Source organism: Zonotrichia leucophrys, chromosome 4A (assembly GCF_028769735.1).
Source record: "Zonotrichia leucophrys gambelii isolate GWCS_2022_RI chromosome 4A, RI_Zleu_2.0, whole genome shotgun sequence".
Classification (NCBI taxonomy): Eukaryota; Metazoa; Chordata; class Aves; order Passeriformes; family Passerellidae; genus Zonotrichia; species Zonotrichia leucophrys.
Genome location: NC_088174.1, coordinates 1779979 through 1802503, shown reverse-complemented (window position 1 = coordinate 1802503; position 22525 = coordinate 1779979). Strand labels below are relative to the sequence as shown.

At 45.7% G+C, this 22525-nt stretch overlaps 1 protein-coding gene across 2 annotated transcripts in view; it reads right to left on the bottom strand.

Moving 5' to 3' along the window:
• LOC135447866 (vascular endothelial growth factor receptor kdr-like) overlaps positions 1-22525 on the bottom strand; it is a 132329-nt gene that overhangs the window by 5409 nt on the left and 104395 nt on the right. For both annotated transcript variants that reach the window (XM_064713032.1, XM_064713033.1), the window contains exons 20-29: positions 22286-22374; positions 20892-21057; positions 20256-20353; positions 18364-18486; positions 18158-18269; positions 13634-13733; positions 12942-13047; positions 11747-11871; positions 11432-11510; positions 8803-8897 (exon numbers count right to left, since the gene is read on the bottom strand). In XM_064713032.1, coding sequence (XP_064569102.1) covers positions 8803-8897; positions 11432-11510; positions 11747-11871; positions 12942-13047; positions 13634-13733; positions 18158-18269; positions 18364-18486; positions 20256-20353; positions 20892-21057; positions 22286-22374 — 1093 coding nt within the window. The remainder of the gene's footprint in view (positions 1-8802; positions 8898-11431; positions 11511-11746; positions 11872-12941; positions 13048-13633; positions 13734-18157; positions 18270-18363; positions 18487-20255; positions 20354-20891; positions 21058-22285; positions 22375-22525) is intronic.

The window sequence follows — 22525 nt, the reverse complement described above, 5'->3', positions numbered from 1 at the left end:
CTGTCCTTTCAGCTCACCACATCTCAGTGCACCACAGATCTCTTACTTGTAAAGGCACCTGTCCTGTACACACAGTAACATCCTCCCTCATTGTTCTGACACAGGTCAGTAAAAATTTGACTTTTCTGAAAGCAGAACTGAAGGCTATGACTTTTCTTGAAGCGTGATAAGGGATGAAATACTGAATAATCTCTGGCAGACTCTAATTTAAACCAATACTGAAAGCAGGAGCGTGTGTTGAACATACCCAGGCAGTGCAGGGCAAAATCCCTTTTATATTTCCCAGCCCTTGAACATTGCTGACCCACTGAAGGGCAGTGCTTTGCAGCATCCCAGCTGCTTTTGTTCCCTGTTCCAGGTGATGGAGGGTGGGACAGAGCAATTCCATCACATGGAGCAGCCTCAGGGTTCAAAGCAGGAGAACCCTGAGACAAAGTGACCTTGAGGAACAGCAAGGGCTGTGGAGAACTCAAAAGGTTCTTTCTGTCACAGGCTGCCTTAAAAAGGGTGTTCTGTTAACCTTGGTTTGCACTTCTGTGGTGCAAAACCAGGACTCTGAGCATTTCCTTGGAAGAGGCCTGGATAACTGAGGGGTGCTCTAAAGGATTCCAGTGTGGAGTGGCCTCTGAGCTGCTGCACTTTGCTCAGGACCCTTTAACTGCAGCTCTGGGGAAGGAACCTCAGCCACAGACTCATCACAGCACTGCTCAAGCCTCAGCTCAGAATGGCTTGAATGTGCCTGGGAGAATTAAAAATCAGGCAGTGCCCAAGCACTTTGTGTATGTGCTTCATATGTGTTTAAAGTGGTATAAAGTTACATTTTAATGACCCTAAACCAAATCTGAATAGTCAACAGTTCATCAAATAATTACACTCATTTTATTGGCACTTGTGCAGTGCTTCCAGCAGCTGCTCATTCTCTCACTGGGGTGCTTTAGGAAGAAAGCAGAGCCAGTTCCTGCTCCAGGGAACAAACCAAAGCCAGGAGCCACACACAGCAACTGCAGGGAGGGCAGCAAAGCCATGGACAGGAAAATGGCAGATCCAGGATGGGAACTGTGTGTGTGTGGTGTTTTTTGGATGCTACAGCAGAGAGAGCAGGTTCAATGGCCACACAGAGCTCCTTTCAGATGGAAAGGATCAATCTGCCCTGCTGGCTTCTGCTGCTGGGACTTTACAAGTTGTGTTCTCTCTGAATCTGGAACCTGTCAAAAGTTTCAGGTTCCCCACAAGCTGCAGATATTTCCACTGGTTGACAGAACCACTGTCACTATATTTAAAAAAAAATAATTTTTTTGCTGGTTCTGGAAAGATCCCAGGTGTTACAGCACTGGCTGGAGTGGAACAGTGGTTCCTGCACAGGAGCAGCCTGCAGGCTCCATCTGTGAATTACCCACAGAATGGGTGCTCATGTCCTGTACATCACCCATTAAACTCTTGTGCAGCCAGATTCAGTCACAACACACAGCTGAGCTCTGACCAGCTGCACTGGGACACGGGCTGGTTAATTCAGACTCTGATTTCAGTGTTCTGGGCTGGCTTTCCATGGCAGGTTTGCACCTCCAGCTTTGGGAAGTGAGCCTGAGCTGTAGGAGCCAGCCCACCACCTCTTGCCTGCCTAGAATGAGCCTGGCTTCCAGGATTGCTGCAGTTCATAGAACAAATCTGCTGTTTCTGTGCTTTCAGACCTGCACAAGGCATTGAAACCAAACCTGTGGAGTGGCAGAGCAGAAATTCTAAAATAAACAGTAACCCTGAGAACTTCAACAAAAATGTAGCACCCTCTGCTTTCACAACTTTTACCTCATTGTCCAGAGAGAAACAGGAGTGGAAACTCCTTTTGTATCCTACAGGTTTGGCAGCTGTCCATTCTCCACACACAGATAAACTGCAGATAAACTTCCCTGCCATGAGCCATGCAACCACAACTTTGTTTATTTATGGAATTCTCTTTTGTTGCTCAGCTCCATTGGCTCGTGTCAGACAATTCCATGGATGCTCTGGCTTCCAATTTGCCAGGTATTAAAGTTGTCATGGGAGAAGCTTGAGAGCATCAGTTTAATTTGGAAGCTTGAGAGGGGCAGTTTTAAATTATTAGCTTTAAGGCACTGTAAGTATGGGCATACTGTAAGTGCCTTAAAACTAATAATTTAAAACTACCCCTTATAAGTCATAATACAAAACATCTTTCATAGTTCTCTTTCTCTAAAGTATCTGGTTTTACTTACAAAACCACCCTTTAAAACTTATTTCTAATTCTATTTCTCTCTCAACAGTGTTTATCCTATTCCATAACATTTCTAAGTCAACATTTCTTATCTCAAAGTTTACATATAAATACATGCTACATAAACCTTCTGTCAAACTTTAAAAACTCTTTACAAATTCATTTCCCCCAAGTACACTTTAATTTGGCCCCCAACCTGCATATCTATGGGTTATTAGGGTTAAAAGGGGAATTTCCAGCCCCCTGTAGACTCCCAGCAAGTTTTCTGTTGGGTTCCTGCCCCTGTGGGTCAGGAGTTTGGATATCTGGGAATAAATAACTCTGCCTGGTGCTGAGATCAGGCTGGGCTTTGGAGGACTCCTGAATGTCCCCTCTGCTCCAGAGACAGAGCTGCTGAGCTGGGTCAGAAGGAAGTTGTGTCACTTGCTATCTAATGGCAGACCAAAATGCAATTAACTTCCAATATAGTATTCCTTTCATCTCAATGCATTTCCTAATTAAAGCTCTCTGTGGGGCTTTGCATTTTCCCCTTTCATGCTGCTGTCACAGACAGAGCCTGCTGTGCATGTACAGCTGTGCTGCTGGGGATGAGGCTGCTCCTCCCTCTCCATCTGTGCTTGGCACCTCAGGATGTGCCCCAGCCTGGCTGTGCTCAGTGCTTGGGGCTCCAGGGTCCCCAAAATCCCTTCCTGGCCCGGCCCCTTGGCAGGTAAGAGCCTAAATGGGGGATGTGAGAATCCAGGGGGTCTCCAAAATGCAGTTTATTGTATCCAAGGGGTGACAGCATCCAGGGCTGTGGGTGACAGAGCTGTGCCCACAGCTGTCAGCTCCAGCTGCAGGCAGGCCTGGAGACCCTTTGGTTTTGGTTACAATGCATTATAGACTTTTCTTTGCTGAGCATCTTCATACAGTAGAACCAATCTATACCTTAACTTTTATCTATAGCCTATCATAACTACTGTAATTACCATATTCATGTCACTGTTCTCCAATCACTAAAAGTCAGTACATTACAGTTTAAGCTAGAAGTTGTTTTTCAGTTTTCTTGCAGTAGAAAATTCTGAGACCTTTTTTCTACTTGCAACATCAGCAGGCTTGTGTGCCTGTGCTCTCTTCCTGCTTGGTAAAAACATCTTCTTTTTTGGGGTGGGTTTATCCTTTCCTCTAAGTCATAAAAACCCCTTCTAACTAACACACCCTTGGTTATCCAGTCAGACTGGCTCAGCAGTTCTTTTCTTCTATATCAAAACTTGATTCCATCTCTATTCCTTCATCACACTCTACATTTAAAAATCTTTCTGCCAAGCATCCATATCTGTGAGACTTTCTTGTCAAACTTTCATCCTTCCCAACAGGCAGGGACCTTCTCCCTGAGCCCCCAGCAAACAACCTCTGCCTAGAGGGGCTGCACTGGGCAATCACACAGCTGTGCACTCCAGAGGTCACTGATGGATATGTAATAAACTGATTTCATTAAAAGCTGGCCAGTCCTTGGCTCAGGGCCTCTCCTGGGCTGGCACTGCCCCCCAGGTGTTTCCTCCCTGCTCTGCTCTGCCTGACCCTGCAGAGCTGTGGGAGCCTGTCACAGACATGTTTCTGAAAAAATCTTTTCCTTAGGATTTTTTCTCCTGAGAAGCTGAGAGGCCTCAGGAACAAAATGTAAACAATGGTTATCTGCTGCTGTGGAATGCAACAGGTGCATCTGTGATTGGTCTCATGTGGTTGTTTCTAATTAATGGCCAATCACAGTCAGCTGGCTTGGACAGAGAGTCCGAGCCACAAACCTTTGTTATTATTCTTTCTTTTTCTATTCTTAGCTAGCCTTCTGATGAAATCCTTTCTTCTATTATTTTATTATAGTTTTAATATAATATATCTCATAAAATAATAAATCATCCTTCTGAAACATGGAGTCAGATCCTCATCCCTTCCCTCACCCTCAGACCCCTGTGAGCACGGTCACAGGAGCCCACCAGAGGTAAATGGATAAATCAGTTTGGATAAATCTGCTCAGGGCTGGAACTGTCCCAGCCCAGGCTCCCCTGTCAGTGTCCCCAGCATGGCCAGCACTGAGGATCAGGGGGACACCACAACATTCAGCTGGGGTTCAGCTGCCAACTGAGGCAAACTTGTCACAAATTGCAGTGACCACCCTGAGAACTCACTCTCCACGCACAAGGTGTCCTGTTTGGGGACACAGCCTGAATATTAAATAATCTTCCACAAACTTTTTAGTTTTCTGAAGGCACCAAAGTTGTTTAGAAGATACCACAGAGGATAATCCTGCAGTAGCTTGAAGGCCTGAGTGACCTGCTGAGGCTTTTTCTTCCTACTGTACAAAACCAGAGATTTTGGAGATAGAAAAATACTGAAACCATCAAAGAGCTGGGAAACCATTAGTGGAGCTGTTTATTTTATGTGAGAGGGAGGCAATTTCTGTTAATCTACACTTTGGGGTCAATGACTTGAAGGGGACTGTGGAGAAAAAGGAAAATCACCCTGTGCAGGGAGGGATTCCTGCCCCAAGTGCAGCAGCTCCTCCTGCTCTGCAATAAAAACCCCAAGTATTTTGCTCTCAGTAGGAAAAACTAGTGGACTTTTCTGTCCATGTAGGAAACCTGGCCATGTTCAGAGGCTGTGTTTAGGGAAAGATGAGAAATTGAGCTGGTTGCTGCCAAGTGGAGCAGTTTGTCTCATGACTACCTCTCCTAATAACATGTAGGAGCTTCAGGGCTTTGTAGGAGCCTTCAAAGGTGTTTAATAAGGCTCAGAGTAAGAGTGTTGTTTCTTTTTTTTAATTTTAATTTTTCAGCAATTAAAGAAATAAAAGGATTATTTTTTCTTTCTGGTAGCTATGACTGATTCACAGTTTGCTTTAATACATTTTCAGCTGAGTGCTGTGCAGGAGGAATTTCATCCTGGGTTCCCCCTGGCACACCAGCACATCAGCATTCTGCTGGCAGCAGAACTCGAGGAGTTGGGCTCAGGAATTCATTGTTTGGAAGCACTTTCAAACACAAAGTGCAGGTAATAAAGTTTTTCCAGGCCAAATCCACCCTCATGTCCCCTCACATGTGTGGCCAGGCTGCTCAGCTGTCCCTGTCCAGAAGCAGTGGGATGGAAAACACTGCAGTCAAACCCACAGCCTCTCACAATTCCCCTTCCAGTCCTTGTTACTGTCAGCACAGGGAATAATCCTTGGGAAAAAGTGCTTTACATAACTCCTGAGTAGCTACTCATTCCAAGTTCTAGTTTGGAGACCTGAGGTCAGGTAACAGTGCAAGGTGCTGCATAGCACAGCAATAAAAGTATTTATTATTTCTGAGCTCCATTCTGCCCTGGAGCAAACATGTTTCCATGCCTTGTTTCTGTGAGAAGCTGAGAAAGGATTCCAGGCCAATCCTGGCTGTATTTTTGTTGTGTTCTGTGTGTTTGGACATGAATGTCTGCTGTTGCTGAGCAAAATCCACATTTCAGTGTTGCTGCCTTGCCTTGGGCCCAGCTTGTTTTGGCAAAGGCAGAGCCCAGAGCTGGGATGTGGGTGCAGCATCCAGAGCCCAGGGAGGATCAGCTGGGCCTCAGCTGAGCTGTGGGCCTGGGCCAGAACCAGGCAGGGATTTCTGAGCAGCACAGGGTGTTGGGTTTGGGGGAGAAGGGAAGAGCTGGGGGAGGACAACTGAGCAGATACCAAACCTTTTGTCATCTTAAACAATAACTTGATTATAGAGTCTCTGGAGGGTTTAAGGCAGTGCTTGGCAGTAGCCTGATAATATTATGAGCTGGGAGCTGACACCAGAGTCAGCCCTTCATTAAATCCCCTGTGCTCCCTGTGCTTCCCTGAATGCTGATTCCAATGTTGTTATCCCAGCCAATCTTTCCATCTCCCACTGCAGCTACTGCTGTGACTTTCTACTTCAGCAGCATAAAACACCCAGAACTTTCCTGCTCTAAAAGGAAAAACTCAGCCTTGCTTAGTGCAGCCTAACAATGAGCCCAGGCCCAGAGTATCAGATTCATCCTCACTAAACTCTTGACACTGACACTCCATGGTGTGTGCTGTTGGCAAATTTTAAACTCAACAGAGGAATGAATGCAGCATAAATAAACAGTGAGATTTTGGCAAAAATAATAAATGCAGCCACCCTGGTTTAGAAAACATGCTAAGCCTTTGAACAGTTTTGTTTTAGCAAAGAAAGACTTTGAAAAGGATCCAGGGTAAATGTTTTTGATAGAGAGAGATACACCATTAACAAGGGTGACTTTATCTCCCCTGTTAAACCCACACTCTCTTCTGACCTCTCTAGAATGTTCCACAGGCTTTGAGCTTTGTTTGGCCTCTTGTCAGTGCAGGAGCACCCAGGGGTGTCCTGTCCTCAAACCAGAGGGCTCTGCACTGTTGGAGCTGCTCTTTGTGCCAAGGAGGGTCTGCAAGATTCAAAATAAAAATAAAAATTAAAAAAGGCAGCTGACAAAAAATCTTCCTCAGCTGGAGCTCAGACTCTCAGGGAAGGACGTGGCAGGGGGAGCCACAGCTCTGTGGGTGCTGTGGCAGCAGGAGAACAGCACAGCTCCTTGCAGGCTCTGCTGGCACAGAAGGGCTCAGGAACCTCGAGCTGGATGGAAATCCCATGGAAATGTTGAGTGGAAGTGGGGAGAGCCCCGTGGTGGGGCCAGGCAGGGATTCACTGCCCCACAGAGCCTCCCCTGCTGGCAGTTCAGAAGCTTTCCCTGGAAATCTCTAAAGAACAGGCTGCTATGGGGTTTCTGTGTTTCCACATCTGGCTGGGTGCTGACTTCTCAGATTTTCAGGAGAAAGGCTCGAAGGGGCAGAGGGGGAACCTTCCTGTGCCAGCTCTTTATCCAAACAGGAGAAATGCAGCAGGGAAAAGCTGTCAGGGGTGGGTGACAGAAATCCCCAGAGGGATAAACGCCACCAGGGAGGCTGCTGGATTTGTGTCAGTGTGACATCATGCAGCAAAGAGGTGAATCAGCCCAGGTGAGGCATCACAGTAAGGCAGCTCCTGACATTTCAGCTCCTGTTTTTGAGCTGCTGCCATTTGGTCTCCATAGCAATGGATTGTGCTGGCAGGAACGCTCTGGGTGTGTGCAGGGGGTAAAAACATGGAAATGGATCAGGATCTCTGCTAATCCCACCAGCTCCAGCCCTGGGACACTGCTACAGGGAAAATACTGCTGGGCAACACATTCCTGAGGCCACACTGCCTCCAGCACAATCCACAGCATCCTAATGCTCCTGTTAGTGTTGTCCACGTTTCCTTAGGAAATCTTCTCCCTTTTCCTTCCCTTCTTCTCCCTTTTCCTTCTCTTCTTCTCCCTTTTCCTTCCCTTCTTCTCCCTTTTCCTCTCCTTCTCCCTTTCCCCCCTCTCTTCTTCTCCCCTTTCCTCCTTTCCTGCCCTCAAACACCAGGAAATTGATGCTTCTAAAGCACCAAAAGACAAGGCAAGCCCTTTCCATCTGCTTTTCCCTCTGAGTGGGAGTCACCCCCTCCAGAACTGCCCCAGTCTGGCCATGCCCTCTCCTGGCAATTCTCCCAGAATATCCAGAAGTGCACCAGGCTTCTTCTCATCCCTCACTTCTCTTTAGTGCAGAAAAGGGGTGACTTGGTGTACAACAAGCAACTGCTCTGCTGGGAAAGGTCTTGGAGTTCCTCAGTACACAGAAAATTCATACAAAGCTCAGCAGATTTCAGAGAAAACTCTAGGCAAGTCGTAATTAGCTTAATTAACTGAATAGACAAGGAATTCATTGCTACATAATAATATATCTTTTTAGTATTTTGAGCAGCTATTCTTTGAAATTCCACATGTTGACATTTGAATCAGTAAAATGGGTAAATGTTGTTAGGAAGGTGGAGAAGTTTTTCACTAGTGGATCACCTCTGCCTGTGTGGTTGTTACTGAAATACAAAGAACTGTGAGGAAAAAGCAAAAAATCTGCTTTTAATCTTCTGTATTGTACTATAAGTGGATAAACAAACAGCAAAGTCCCAGCCTCTGTTTGTAAAGCAGGTGTGAACAACAGCACCCAGGGATTACAGGGGTTGTGGGATTTAGGGAATTCTCTGCAGCTCTGTCTCAGTGATGATGAAGCAATCAGGGCTTTGGTAAAGGACTGCTGTTTGCTGTGAACAAGTATTTTAAGTTTACTCACATCCCATGAACTGCAGATATGCCACTCCTTCTGTCTGACTTCAATATACACACTGCTATAATTACAAATGTCAGCTTTTGCATTAAGGAATCAAGTTCTTCAAACTCTGCTCCATCACTAAGAGAGAACACTGGGGAGGCAGTGAACAAACAGCTAATTTTGACCTCTGTATTCTCATTTTTTCCACCTATCATCTCCCATTTGCAGAATCTGCTGCCCCTTGATCTTAAAACACATCACCAAGGTTTTCTGCTTATGGGGCTGAAATTCAGAGTTCATCTCCTCTCAGCTTGCCTGGATATCCAGAGGTTTCCTCTTGGCAGCAGAAACCAAACTGCACATTTCAAAAGCATTTCTCTGAAAGGAAGAACTGTCTGAAAAAGAAATCCCCCAGAGTACTCACGCCAGAGCCATGATCCCATAGGGCCAGGAACGGATCTCCAACCTCTTGGGGCTTTTTATCTCCTCTGAGGTCAGCACCATGCCACTGTCAGACTCCTGGGGAGCAAAAGGAAGGGAACATCAGGGACACCTTAATAACCTGGGACTGCTGCAGGAGCCACCAATCCTTCAGGATGTTCTTTTATCAAGGCCTGTGTTATCAGTTTTCATCCAAGATAAAAATTCCTGGTAATGCTGCTCTGGAGCCTGGGAATGTTTCCCTTGTTTTTATGACATTAAAGGTTTTGATCTGCATTTCCAAAAGAGCACCCTTAAAATGAACATATCAAAAAATAATTTGACATTTTCAAATTTGAAACGGATATTAAGCATGACATATGGGCACCATGTACGTAGGATAGCTGAGATATGAATAGACTGAGATTCATAAAGAATATATCCAATAATTCTGGCTGGGCTCCTCCAAGGAAAAGCTCCTTAAATACCCACTGGAAATACACAATTAGAAACACTGGGATTTGAAGGAAGTGGAAGTTCAGCAGCATTTTGTAAATGCAAGTGCTTTGTAAAGATGGATGGCCCTGGCCTTTATGGATTTTTTTATGAGCTGTCCAACAAAACTGTCTTGATTCAAGTTGGGGTTGTGCTTCTGCTGCACCTAAAGCTGAGTCTTGAGGCTGCAGTTAAACTTTGTGCTAAGTTTATGCAAATACACAGACATCACAGTCCTCATTTTAAGCTATTTAATAACATTAAATGCTCTGGGTGTTTCTTTGCATTTGAAATATTTTGTGATGCTGGGAAGTTGCACATCTGTGCATTTGTCAAAACCAAGACAGCAAAAGCCCTCAACACAGAAGAGAAACTCTACTTACTCTTATTTAGCCAGTCAAACCGATCAAGATGTAAAAAATAATCTCACCAAACCATAAAAGCCTTTTTCTATATTCTCTGGTCATCTGTCAGTTGTTAATAAGATCAGTTTATAAGTGAGTTTATGAAGTATAAAGTGAAATCCTGAATTAATGATGTCTGTCAAACCCTCAGTAAAACCCAGCTTGTCTCTGGATTTTATCTTGACTGTTTCCCCTTCAAACACGTGCTCTAGGAACAGTTTATCTGGGGGGTTCTGCATTTTGCTTACACCTCTCTGCTAAAAGAATCTCCACAGAGATTGCAGATAATTCACAATGGCAGGAAGGTGTGGTGGAGCACTTGGAGAGCTCAGGCAGCTCTTTGAAATAATGACCTAATGACTATTCAGGGTTGATAATGAAGAAAACTTCAATAACCAAAGTACACTTACTCTGTCCAAAAGCAGATCACACCCTGATTGGGATTTAAAAGACCCTTGTTGAAACATCACATTTATTTCTGATCTCTTGATGCATTATCACCCTTTTTGGAAGCTTTTCCCCCTCATGTAAAGGTTTATTAGAAAATGAACAGGGAGCTCTTAGGCAGGTAATGCTCCTGCTGGCAGCAATAATCTCTAGAGACTGCATTGATCTAGCAAATGTCTTTGTGTGATTCACAGGGACAGATTTTATCCTGCAAGGGGGAAGATGCAGGAGCCAGGGAAATTTCTAAGCCTGCTAATCCCTGAGATGCATTGATAAAGAGGCAGAAATTCCACCTGGGAAAATAGAAGGCAATAATGGGCCTCAGTCTGTGCTCAGCAGAGAACAAATGACAAATAGGCTGTGTTGGGCAAGGACATGAGATATTTCCAGGACAAGCTGGAGCTGCAGACTTGAGCCTTCCCAAGGAGCTGCTCTGAGGAATGGCTCTGTCCAAGAGGGACCCTCAGCTGGAGCTTTCCTGTGCCAGGAGGATTCCTGAGGGATCCAGGCCTTCTCCATAAACTTTGCTCCCCCTGGAGCATCTGTGCATTGCAGAAATGTCCCCGTCCTCCTTAGGGACACAGAAGGTGCCATTGAGGCAGCACACGGAGCTGCAGCCAGGGGCTGCCTGCACCACAGAGGGAATTCAGGAGTTGTTCTTGGGGATTTTTAAAATAAGAAAATCCCACCCATAACTTCAGAGGAAGCCAACAAGCAGAACCCTCATTCTGGAACAAAACAAGCCTTTGCTTTCCCCTGGAGCAAAATTAAACCCTTTAACATTGTCCCACCCTGCAATGGCATTAAACTGGCAATAAATACATTCACTTGCATTGAGGAAAACCCAGGGTTAAGCCCTTTGTGTGAATCAAGACCAGGATCTTGAATCCTGTTCTTGTCTACCCAGAACTGAACACCTTCACCCCCACCAAGTGATTGGCTGTCTTGGCCAGCCAGGATGTGTTCTGGACACATTTCCCTCCAAGAGCTTCATTTCAATGAGCTGCCACTTTCTTATGGTGGAAAAACATCTTGAAATATGTCTTGAATATAAAGCTCCTTAGCCTGATCAAAGCCAGGGCAATCACATGTGAGCTGCTCCTTAAATTATTTGTTAGGAGAAATGCAGGTCCCTGTTTGTTGTCACACAGCCCTGGGTGTGAGGTGCCAGAGCCAAATCCTCTGCCTGATTTAAAGTTCTCTCCTACCAAATTATTCCAAAAGCTCTAATGAGAGTTTCTGGTGATCTGTGAACCTGCTGGGGAAGGATGCAGTCACCTCTCTTACCTCATGCATCACTTTCTCCTTTTCCACTGGCACCTCATCAAACGTCTTCACACTCAGGGGTCTCTTCTTGCTGTTGTTTCTGAAAGCAGCAAAGTCAAGGGGTCAGCACAAAGCCCAGGCAGGTTCTGCACCAGCTGCAGCTCAGTTTCCTCCTCACACAGCCCAGTGTCCTGGACCACTTCTCTTTTGTCACCTCTTGTGTCTAATAACCAACACCCTGACAAACCTGTCTGGCTCTTTCACCAGCCATACCAAGGGAGGACACCAGACAGGGAATTGTTTCTTTCCCCCCCACCCTGTGTCTGCTTTTCTCACCCAGTTTCTACTGCACTCCAGCGATTCACTCCATTATTCAGGTTTTCTTCCACAGGGCAGGTTTTGGAGTTGGATTCTCCATCAGGACACAAGGTGATGTTCAGTGGAATGTAGTCTTTGCCATCCTGTGAAATTAAAAACAGAAAAGAGCACAAAGCTGGTAAAGTTCATTTTGTGCTGCTTCTCAGATGTGAGAGGTTATTGTATCCTATAGAGTTTTGTGATGAGAAAGGACTAAATTGGGTTTTAACTTAACTGTGATGTTTGTTCAAGGTGATTATCATGTTTCTCACACCCTGTGGAAGTTATGGAAGTAGAATGCACACTTCATCCAAGAATGACTGTGCAGGAGGCTTTGGGAGGGAACTGGGGCACTCTGGGAACCCTGTGATGTGGGATGGCTGAACATGGGCTGGGAGATTCCAGCCCAGGTCAGAAGCAATGGCCCATGCACTGCTTGGTTTTGTTCAACTTCAGGAGCTTGGGAAGAGCCAGGCCTGAAATGGGAGCCTGAAAGGATTGAATTTCTTGTCCTTCCCAGGAATTGCTGCTGCACATGGTAATGAGCTCTGCATTGTCATTACCCCCTGCAGCAATCCTCAGGAATGACTCTGCCTTCAGCTCCTGAAACTATTTGTCCAAATTTCCCTGTGCTTCTTTTTGTTTTTAATTTTGAGAAGCAGTTAAGTGCCCTATTCCCTTATCATGATTTTTATGTCTCCTCAATTTACTTTGGTTATAGAATCAAACTCTCAAGCTCTTCATATTGCAGACTGGGCCCTCTTCAACTCAGCTCCACTAAATTTGTTTACAAACAGGAAGGAGCTGGAGGAGAGTATTTGATTTCTTCTTCAATTAAATTGACAATTGCATAACTGATCTGGTTGTTTTTACTGAAGAAGAAAACAACTGGTTTAACCATTATGAAATTAATCATTATATACCTGATTTTCTGTGCTTTAAACTGCATAATTGCAAAGCTCCCAAGAGCACTGGTGAACATAAACTTGGAAATGAGAGACAAAGTTCAGGAAGTGAAGAAAATCAGAAATAAAGTTAACATTTGAGTAGTTAACATTGTCTTTACTCATCCCAGCAGGGATTTTCCTAGTGAGCTGTGCAAGGAGGTGAAATCTCATAGCGGTGTTTAATAACCTTGCCCATGCACACCCCAACTGCACATTTCCTGCAGTACCTGCTGCACATTGGCCTGCAGGAGATCCCCCAGGCGCTCCACCAGCTCGGTGAACGTCGGCCTCTCTGTGGGCACCCCGTGCCAGCAGTCCAGCATGGTCTGGTAGCTGCAGGAGAACACAGGGGTTAGGAATGGGAGAGGATGAGAGCTTTGCTTCCAAACTCATCCATTCCACTGCTGCTTGGCTGGGTGGGTCTTTGGATTGAGAGGGGTTCAGATCTCCCCATGCTGAAATTCGGGTTTAGTTTCCATGTGGGATGCTTTTTGCTTCCATATTCCTGAGCCTGCAGGATTTTGGTTTTCACCTAACTTAGAGCCTGGCTGCTGGGCCCTGCTGATGCTGCTGAACTAACTCCTGGTTATGGGTACTGGGTTTCTGTCACAGAACCTGAAGTCTGAGCTCCATGAACTACATGAGTAGTGTAGTACACATGAGTAGCTCCATGTAGTACCACATGAGTAGCTCCATGAACTACAGCTGACATGGGGTATCTGATCATCTTCTTGTTGGCAAAGGTCAGGCTGACTTGGGCCGTCCTTAGCACTAATCTGTGCTGTCAGACACCTAAAATATGCTCAATCACAGCTTTACTGAACATAAAATACCCAGCTGTGCTCTCCTCCCCCTCCCCACTGCCCCACAATCCCTTTTGTGAGGTGTACAGCTCCCAGCAGCTCCCAGCAGCTCTTACACTTCAGGAGTGGAATATTCTGGAGATCTCATCCGGGTCCCCTCCTTGAGGCGCCGGCAGAAATCCTCATCTATCTGCACCCCAGGGTATGGAGAGGCACCTGGGGGGAGAAAGGACAGGGCTTCAGGGTGGCACAGTCTGTGTCCCAGCCCAGGGCATCTCTGCTGAGCATTGGATGTCACCCAGAGGCTGGCAGTAACACGAGCTCGAGTGAAGAAGGAGTTGCAGTCACTCACAATCTGCATTTTTTGTTTGGAAACCTCACAGATTCACTCTGTCCCTTCAGAGATTTCAATCACACTGTCTCCTCTGCTTTTGTGATACCACTCCTCACTTTTGTGATACCAAGGTAAAATAGGGCAGAGGAGAAATAAACTTGATCAGTTTAAGACTAAAGTATCTCTTGGTCAGTGGTAGAAAAGTTCCAGCTCATTCAATGGATTCCTTGGTGCTTTCCAAGCTGTTACCTTGGCAGTATCCTGCCCTGAGAGGATACACACACAGAGTGAGCAATTCCTGCTCATCCTTCATGGCCTCAGAGCCCCTGTGGGCACCTGGCCCCTGCCAAGGACCACGAGAACCTTGGTTCAATCCCATGAGTGGAGTTGCTCCTCTCCTGGTTCACCAGCTACTGGAGATGCATTATCCTCCAGGGAAGGCTCCCTTGACAGTGACCTTCCACCCTTCCAGCCTTGTTTTCTTTCCTGACTCTGTTTACCTTGAGTGCCACTCAAGTGCTGGCTGAACCCTGGCAGGACAGCTCGTGGCAACTGGAATTGTTTTGTGGAGGTTGAAAGCTGTGAAGGAGCTTTGTGTTAACTCCCACAAAAGTTTGGGAGAGTGCTCTGGCATCTGAGTAATCCAGAGCTCACAGGTAAAATTCAGAAGTCTAAGCTGAGATTTAAAATGCTACTGAACCTGCAGTGGATAAAATGAAAAGATTTGTAACTTCCCTCTCTTCCTCCCCCCTAAGCCAATGCTTCCTGTGCAGCACAACCCTTGCTTGGACATTTTGGCATCCCAGAGGCTGGATGATGAATTTGGAAACAATTTCATCAAGTCTTAACATGGGAGATTGAATGGAATCTGTTTCCAGCCCTGGAGGAATCTGTGTATGATTTACTGGCTATAACATTCCTGCATATTTCCTGCAAACACCATCATGTGCTGTGCACTTGGGGGCACAACGAGAGCAGCAGAAATCTTTGGGATAAAGCAGTGAAGAAGGGGCCAAAATGTGGCTGCTCCAGAATTGTTCTCCTCTGTGAACCTGACTGCACTGGGGAGCTGAGAGCCCAGCACTGCCTGAGGAGGAATCTCAGCTCAAATGGGCTCCCAGGACATCCAGGAATCCTTATCTATTCAGCACTTCTGAATTCCATGGATGTGCAAGTACCAGGGCACAGGACTGACAGCGCTTCCTGGAGTTATGTAAGCTGGAAAGAGGCAGCACCAATTCTGCTTTATACCCAGATTTTCCTTCCCAGTCTTGCCTTTGGCCTGTCATGCTCAGAATAACTTGGGAATTATCTGCTCATCTCATGGATGGAGAATCCCACTTGCTCTCACAATGTGAGCTCTCTCTCTTTGGTTTCATCACAGATCAGATCAACTGCAAGATGTTGGTGAGAGCAAATACAGGGAAGGCAAAGGATAACAGTGATAGGACAGGGAGTAGGGACAAACTGAAAGGAGGGACAGTTAGCTTAAATGTTAGGATGAAATATTTTACTGAGGGGTGGTGATGCCCAGGGGGGTTGTGGATGCCCCAACCCTGGCAGTGTTCCAAACCAGGCTGGATAAAGCTTTGAGCAGCCTGGTTTAGCAGGGGGTGTCCTGTTCATGGCAGGAGGGGTTGGGAATAGATCATCTTGAAGATTCCTTCCAACCCCTGAACATTCCATGAGTCTATGATTAATTTTTGACTGCAGGATCTTTTAGTAATTTATATTTTGGCCAGTGCTGGCCTCCTACCAGCTGGAGGCAGCTCAGATCATAAAAGCAAGGAACTCTCCCTTTCCCACTTCCACTCAGCACTGTCTTTATCTGGACTATGGGATCAGTCTGATAACTTGGATTTGGAATGCTGAGACAGCTTGGGAGAAATGTAGGCTGGAACATATGGTGTAAGGCCTACACATGATGTTTTCCTTAGGGGAAATCTCCTTCAAAATGCTCAAAGATGTGGCATGCATTGGATATGGGAGCCCTCTTTTGATCTTGGTTTTATTTTAGTGGGATAATGAGATGCTGATGTTACTACCAGGCACTGCTTGTTTACATAATTATCTCTGATTGCTTTTGGAACAGTGCACATTGAAATTCCAGGAGACACTGACATTCTGTACCATTAGTGATTTCAGGATGTGTTAAACACTGCTGGCACCACCTGACACGAGGTGTGCTGACCCCATTGGAATAATTTAAAGCTCATTGCAAACTCAGCCCCAGATGGAAATTAATATTCCCTCAAGTCCTGATTTCCCTGTGTATCACCAAAGCAGATGCAGCCTTTCTGCAGTCAGCCTATTGTCCTTCACAACTCAAACTACACTCTGCATTTTCCCAATCAGTATTTTTCCCTTTTTTAGAGGGTGCTCAGCCTGTGGGACCCAGTGAGAGCAGCAGCTGTAAATGGGAGCCAAAACACACCCTGTGGCAACGACAAATAACTTCCATCTCATGGCTCTCAATGATCTGTAAAACTTTTATATGACAGAATTCAATCAGTGACACAAATCCTTAATTAAATATTTATCATTTGAGCTGCAGATGTGAGCAGTGCCAAACCACAGGCATGCCTGGATGAGCTGGATGAAAAACCCTCTCAGAGAAAATGACTGGTTTTGAGCCTGTGCCACCAAGTGCAAAAGCAGTTTGTGATCTACGTCACAGGCAGGGCAGGGGCTGCTGCACGGGTGGCAGCCCCTGGAGCCAAATGGGAGCTGCCAAATTCAGAAGGGGACAGTGCCAAGAAAGGGGCTAAAAGAACCCAGATAACAAGTTTTTTTAAAAATAGATTAAAATAGAGGTGAATTTCACTGACTGGATTTTAATTTGTATTAGTGTTCGGTATTAAAGGCCATCTGTTAAATTCTGTCAGGACCTTTGGGAGTGATACAAAGTTTGTTCCTGCAGTGCCCCTTGGATTCATCAGCATTCCATCCCTTTGGTTCCCAGTGGAGAGCCTGTCCCTGAGTGTCTCTGGATGCTGATGCTAAAGCATCTTCCTGAATAATCTGATAAAACCAGGGCACTCCTGGTGCTTCTGGAGCTTTGCCTTTCTCTGCTGCTTCTCCACCTGCAGTAGGTGATGCTGTTACAGAGCCATGGAGGGCTCACCCCAAAATAACAACACCCAAAAACCAGGGCTGAGCCCCAGGGAAAGCAGCAGCTGCCACTTGTTTCAACCACTCAAGTGTGAACTTTCTGCTGGGTGTGCAGATGTGGAGCAGGGAAAGTCCAAATCAAAGACTTGGACTGAGAGCAGGTTATGATTTTGCAGCCAGCCCTAAGTAAAGATTAGGATAGAAACAGCTCCAGACTTTGCATTTGCACTTGGCATCTTGAGCCCAATCATTAATTTCAACTGATCCATGAACCAAAGATAGAAGCAGATTAGAGTTTGCTTTAAAATCCAGCAGCTTAAGTTGACAATGCTTCTTGTTTTCTTTTGTCTGCAAATGCTGATTAAAAAGCCAGAGCTGACATTCCTAAATTCCCTCAGGAAAACAAATGTTGCCCCTCTGCAAGGAGAATCTGAGAGCAGCACAGTCCAAGTGTCTGTAGGGCTGCTTGTGTTGGTCTCACAGCTTTATCTGCTGGACAGAAACCAGAGCTCAGAGAGGCTGAGATTTCTCACAGCATCCTGGGATGACATCTCAACTACATAAAGAACATCATTATTATTCTTTTAGAAATGTTGTGGCTTGCAAATGCTGCAGCCACAAGAGCCCACGTTCTACCCTTGGTCTGCTGCCAAAAGGGCTTAGGCTGAGCCCAGCACTGCTCCTGCACCAACCAACAGCTGCTGCTGCCAGGAGATTTTTCTTACCTAGAAAATCTTAGATTTTGTGGGGTGGATGGTCAAGCTGGGATAAAATACCACGTGGGTTCATGCTGCATGGGCTGAGCCACTGTGCCCACAGCAGGGTGACCCTGCAGCTGAGGGGTTCCCTGAAGCAGGTGGGGTTTGATGGGAAATTTCTTCATTGTTCTCCAAGAAACCTCCCACTCCTCCCAGCAGCAGAGGATTGCATTTTATCTCTGGGCTCTGTTGCTTTCAGTGGGTACAAATGTTAGGTTCAGGATTTTGGATTTTTGATCCCCCTTCCCAGTGTTTTCATGTCCTTTGTCAGGTGGAGTTCTCATTGAAATTTGCTTTATTTTACACCTGCTTTGCACTGTGCACTCATCCCAATGAGACAGAAGCACTGCCCCATATGATCACCTTTTGTTAAAAGCTTTTCTTAGCTAAGCAGCCATTAATTAGGGGAAAAAAAAAGGGTTTGAAACCATTCTTACCTAGAGAAAATATTTCCCACAGCAGCACTCCAAAAGACCACACATCGCTCTGCGTGGTGTAAATTTTGTCAAAAATAGCTTCTGGAGCCATCCACTTGAGGGGAAGCCGTGCCTAAAAGCCAGAGACACAAGAAGTTACCAGATCTGCTGTTACTGATGTGCCCAAGCCCAGCTTGAGGGGAACCACTGAAGCTTCTTGCACTCACATCTCCCTTCCGTACGTAGTCGGGGTCTTTGTAGATGTCCCTGGCGAGGCCGAAGTCGCAGATCTTGACCACGTTGTTCTCGGACAGGAGGATGTTCCTGGCTGCCAGGTCCCGATGGATGCACTGCCAGGGAGGGACACAGGGTCACAGGGGGCTGGGCAGGAGCTCCTGCTCCGGCTGGAGGCAGGAGAGATTCTTTGGGAAGGGGAAAGAAATGAACTGCGCTGGGAGCAGCTCAGAGAATGAGTGGGAATCTGCTCCAAATACACTGGGATGTGCAAAAGGGAGAATAACTCAGGGAACAAACCAACACTAGAGTCAGTTTTCTGATTGTTCTGTCTGAAATAACTTTGCAGTTACAACAAGGAAGGGAGCTCTATTTTCTCATTATTTGGGAAATTCTGGACAGGCCAAAAAACAGCTGCAGCTACATTGGCCAGTGCAGGTGCAGGAGGGTGTGAGGTGGGATAACCCTGCTCACGGTTTCTGGGGGATGCCCTGGTGTGGGAAATGGGTTTGTAAAGAATTCTCAAAACCTGACAGAAAGCTCACACAGTGTTGCAGGCATCTTTTATGAAAAATCCTTTCCTTAAGATTTTTCCTCCTGAGAAGCTGAGAGGCCTCAGGAACAAAATGTAAACATTGATTATCTGCTGCTATGGAATGCAACAGGTGCATCTGTGATTGGTCTCATGTGGTTGTTTCTAATTAATGGCAATCACAGTCAGCTGGCTCGGATACAGAGCCTGAGCCACAAACCTTTGTTATCATTCTTTGTGATTCTATTCTTAGCTAACCTTCTGGTGAAATCCTTTCTTCTATTCTTTTAGTATAGTTTTAATGTAATATATATCATAAAATAATAAATCAGCCTTCTGAAAGATGGAGTCAGAGCCTCATCTCTTCCCTCAACCTGAGACCCCTGTGAACACCGTCACAACACAGTCTTGTACATCTGTATGCAAACCCTGAGATAAGGTGTGCTAACTTAGGAAAGCCATAGAATAGAGATAACATTGAGAGAGAGATTGAACTAGAAACAAGTTTCAACAAGTTTCAGAATATGGGCTTGCAACAAGATCAGATATTTTAGAGAATTAGAACTGTGAAAGATGCATTGTAGCAGGACCACATGGGGTAAAATTGAGGTGATTGGTGTTAGGAGTAATAGCAGCATTGTGTGGCAAAAGCTAATGGGCTGAAAAACATTTCTAAGGTATTGTAACCAGGAAATAGGGTGGCTGCTGATGGAATGGCATTGAGTTTTACATCTCTTGTGTCTCACTATTCATTGAGACTGATAATGGAATAAAACCTTTTAAAGTGCCTCTCAGTTGCCCCATCTCTGTAAAAGCTGGGAAAACCAACACCCTGGTGGCTGTGTGTGAGTGAGGCTCAGTTGTGTGCACACTTTGGCCCGTGGATTACACTGAATTTACCTGAAAAGCTCTTCCACAGGCTGCAAACTGCTTCCTGTTTATCCAAGCAGTGCTGACTTTGCTGACAGTCCCAACACCTCTGACAAACCAAAGGAATAACTGGATACTCCCTCCTCATTTTTCAGTAGTGGTGTTGTTCACCACACTAAAAGGAGCATTCTCTACAAGCTTTTCTGTGTTTATTTATGAGGCAGTTCCACAAATTGTCTCACAGTTTCTGAGAACTTCACTCCTTCTATCTAAACCCTCCTGCTGCAGATGCCAATCCCTGCAGCCAAGAACATGATGAATGTTCTTCCACAGCCCCTTCAGTGCTAATTACTGCTTAACCACCAGAGCTAACGTGATCTCCAGCACTCTAACAGAAGAGCAAAAAGCAGATTTCTCAGAGTCAAGAGTGTGTTTGGGTTCCTTCACATCAGATACTCTGCAAGAAGACTTTAATGAGCTCACTTTTCGGGAGGCGAGGAACTCCATGCCTTTTGCCACCTGGAAGCTGTAGCAAATCAGATCCTCCAGAGTCAAGGGCCTCTTGTACAGATCCTCAGCATCTAGGAGAGATCAGAAACATGGCAAAAACGTGGCACAAACGTGGCAGAGATGTGGCACAGCTCCAGAGCTGGGTGCCACTGGTGCCACTTGAGGGCTGATGGTCCCAGCCCCACACACTGTGCTGGGATCTCTGCAGGGTTACAGCTCTGGGAGAGCAACCAATGACCCAGAGACAGATCAGAGATTAACAAAGTTCCCTCATCCATTAGTCACTCATTTAGCTATGGGGAAACAACACCTCAGGCTGGAGTGAGGGAAACTTTATAGACAAGAGCCCAGGGACAGAGTGACCCCACAAGTCTGGTAAAACATTCCTGTTTCTCCTCTCACACCACAGGAGCAGCTTTTGTACACAATGCAGAGCTCTCTTTTTGTGAGAGAGTTGGAGTGGGGAACAGGCAAGAGGGAGAATTTGGGATTTCAGGAACAAGCCAAGCCATGTAAGGGCTTGTAAAGTGTGGGACAGTGTGTGTGGCACTAGCCAAGTGACAGAAGTCTTTCCAATAAAAGATTTGGGATGAGGTAGGGTTCTTTTACCTTCTTCATCATCTTCTGAGTCACTGTAACTCTTATCTTCAATGAATCCTGAGCTGGCAGAGCTGCCTGTGCTGGCCACACTCTCGAGGCGCCTCTTGATGAGTTCAGTCAAGTCACTGTTGGACTCATCCAGACTCTTCTCTGCTTGGTCAGAGTTTTCCTGGGACTAGAAATGGCATAAACCCAATTTTTAACTCTGTATGATGCAATGCTTGAGCATTCAAAATATGTGACAGAATGGCATAAGGAGAAAGGGTCCTCTGAAGATGAGCATGTTTGAACATTATATTTCCTGAAGTGGGAATAAATAGGAAACCAGGCTTTATTAGTTCTAACTATAAATTATAAAGCCTGGTTTCCTACTTATTCCTACTTATCATTCCCCTTTCACTGATAGCAATATTCCACACCAGAGTTAGCTGAAAGCTGGCTGGGTGAGACTGAGAGGTGAGCAGAAAGAGACTGTAAATTCTCTTGCTCTCTCAGGATGCTAAAAATCCCCTCAAGGTGGGTGCATGATGGGCACTGTGCTGGAGAGTGAGGCACAGCCAGCCTTCAACTCATGGCAACAATGGTGAGAAAGAAATTCTTAGGGAGTGCACCAGGAAAAGCTCCTTCACTCACACAAAGTCCCTCACGTACTTTGCTGCCTGCACACAATAGCTTTAACAATAATAATAATAATTATAATACTGCAGTCATCTGGGAAAACAGCCCTGGTGGGGCTGCAGTTCTGGCAGGGCTGGGGTCACTGAGCCTGTTCCACACTGGATTTTCACAAGGAGTCAGTCCCATCCCTCCCAGCCCTGATTTCTGCCCTGCTCCCATCCCAGCCCAGTCTGTGCTGGCACAGATGTTGTGTGCATGCAGAGCTGTCTGGGAACCAAACCCTGGGCTGGTTTTGATGTAGAATATCCATGATCCAGGCTGTGTTACAGCACAGACTTCAGGGCTGGCACAGGAAGGGACAGAGGATGGAATGAGCAGATGGGGGAAGGATGAACTGCTTTCACCTGGGGCCTAGAAACAAAAATCCCCCAAACAGATTTGTGTTTTGGGAGGGTTCACTTTCTCCTAGTTCACTTAATGCCAGTTTTTCACTGCTATTTTGTTGCCCCCCTTGTGCTGGGAAGGATCTCCCGAGTTCTCTCTTTCAAGGGCTCAGGAGTGTTTGGGTACTTGCAACTCATTCTTTAGGAGATGCTAGGAGAGGACAGCAGTGAGATCCTGCAGGGAAAATACATCCCTCTTCTTGCTTGTACAAATTGAAATGTGGAGAGAAATAAAGTGCCCACAGAAATACCCAATTGCCTTGTGCCAGTGCAGAGCAAATCCAGCTTTGTCAGTGGTTGTTGATTCCCTGCCTTGTGACAGAAAAAGTCTCATTTTCTTACCTTGTATGCAATGAAATCTCCTCTTTTCCCTCTGAGATAGTTGGACAGATTTCCATATTTGCAATATTCCACTATGACCATTAAAGGACCTAAAAAAGTGAAAGTCAAATGAGTTTTGAAGCACTGCAAAGCACATAATTCTAATTTATCCTACCAAATCCTCTTCAAAATAAATGGCATTTCTATTATACAGATGAGGAAATGAGGAAACACAGGAGTGACACATCCAGTAGGGATGTG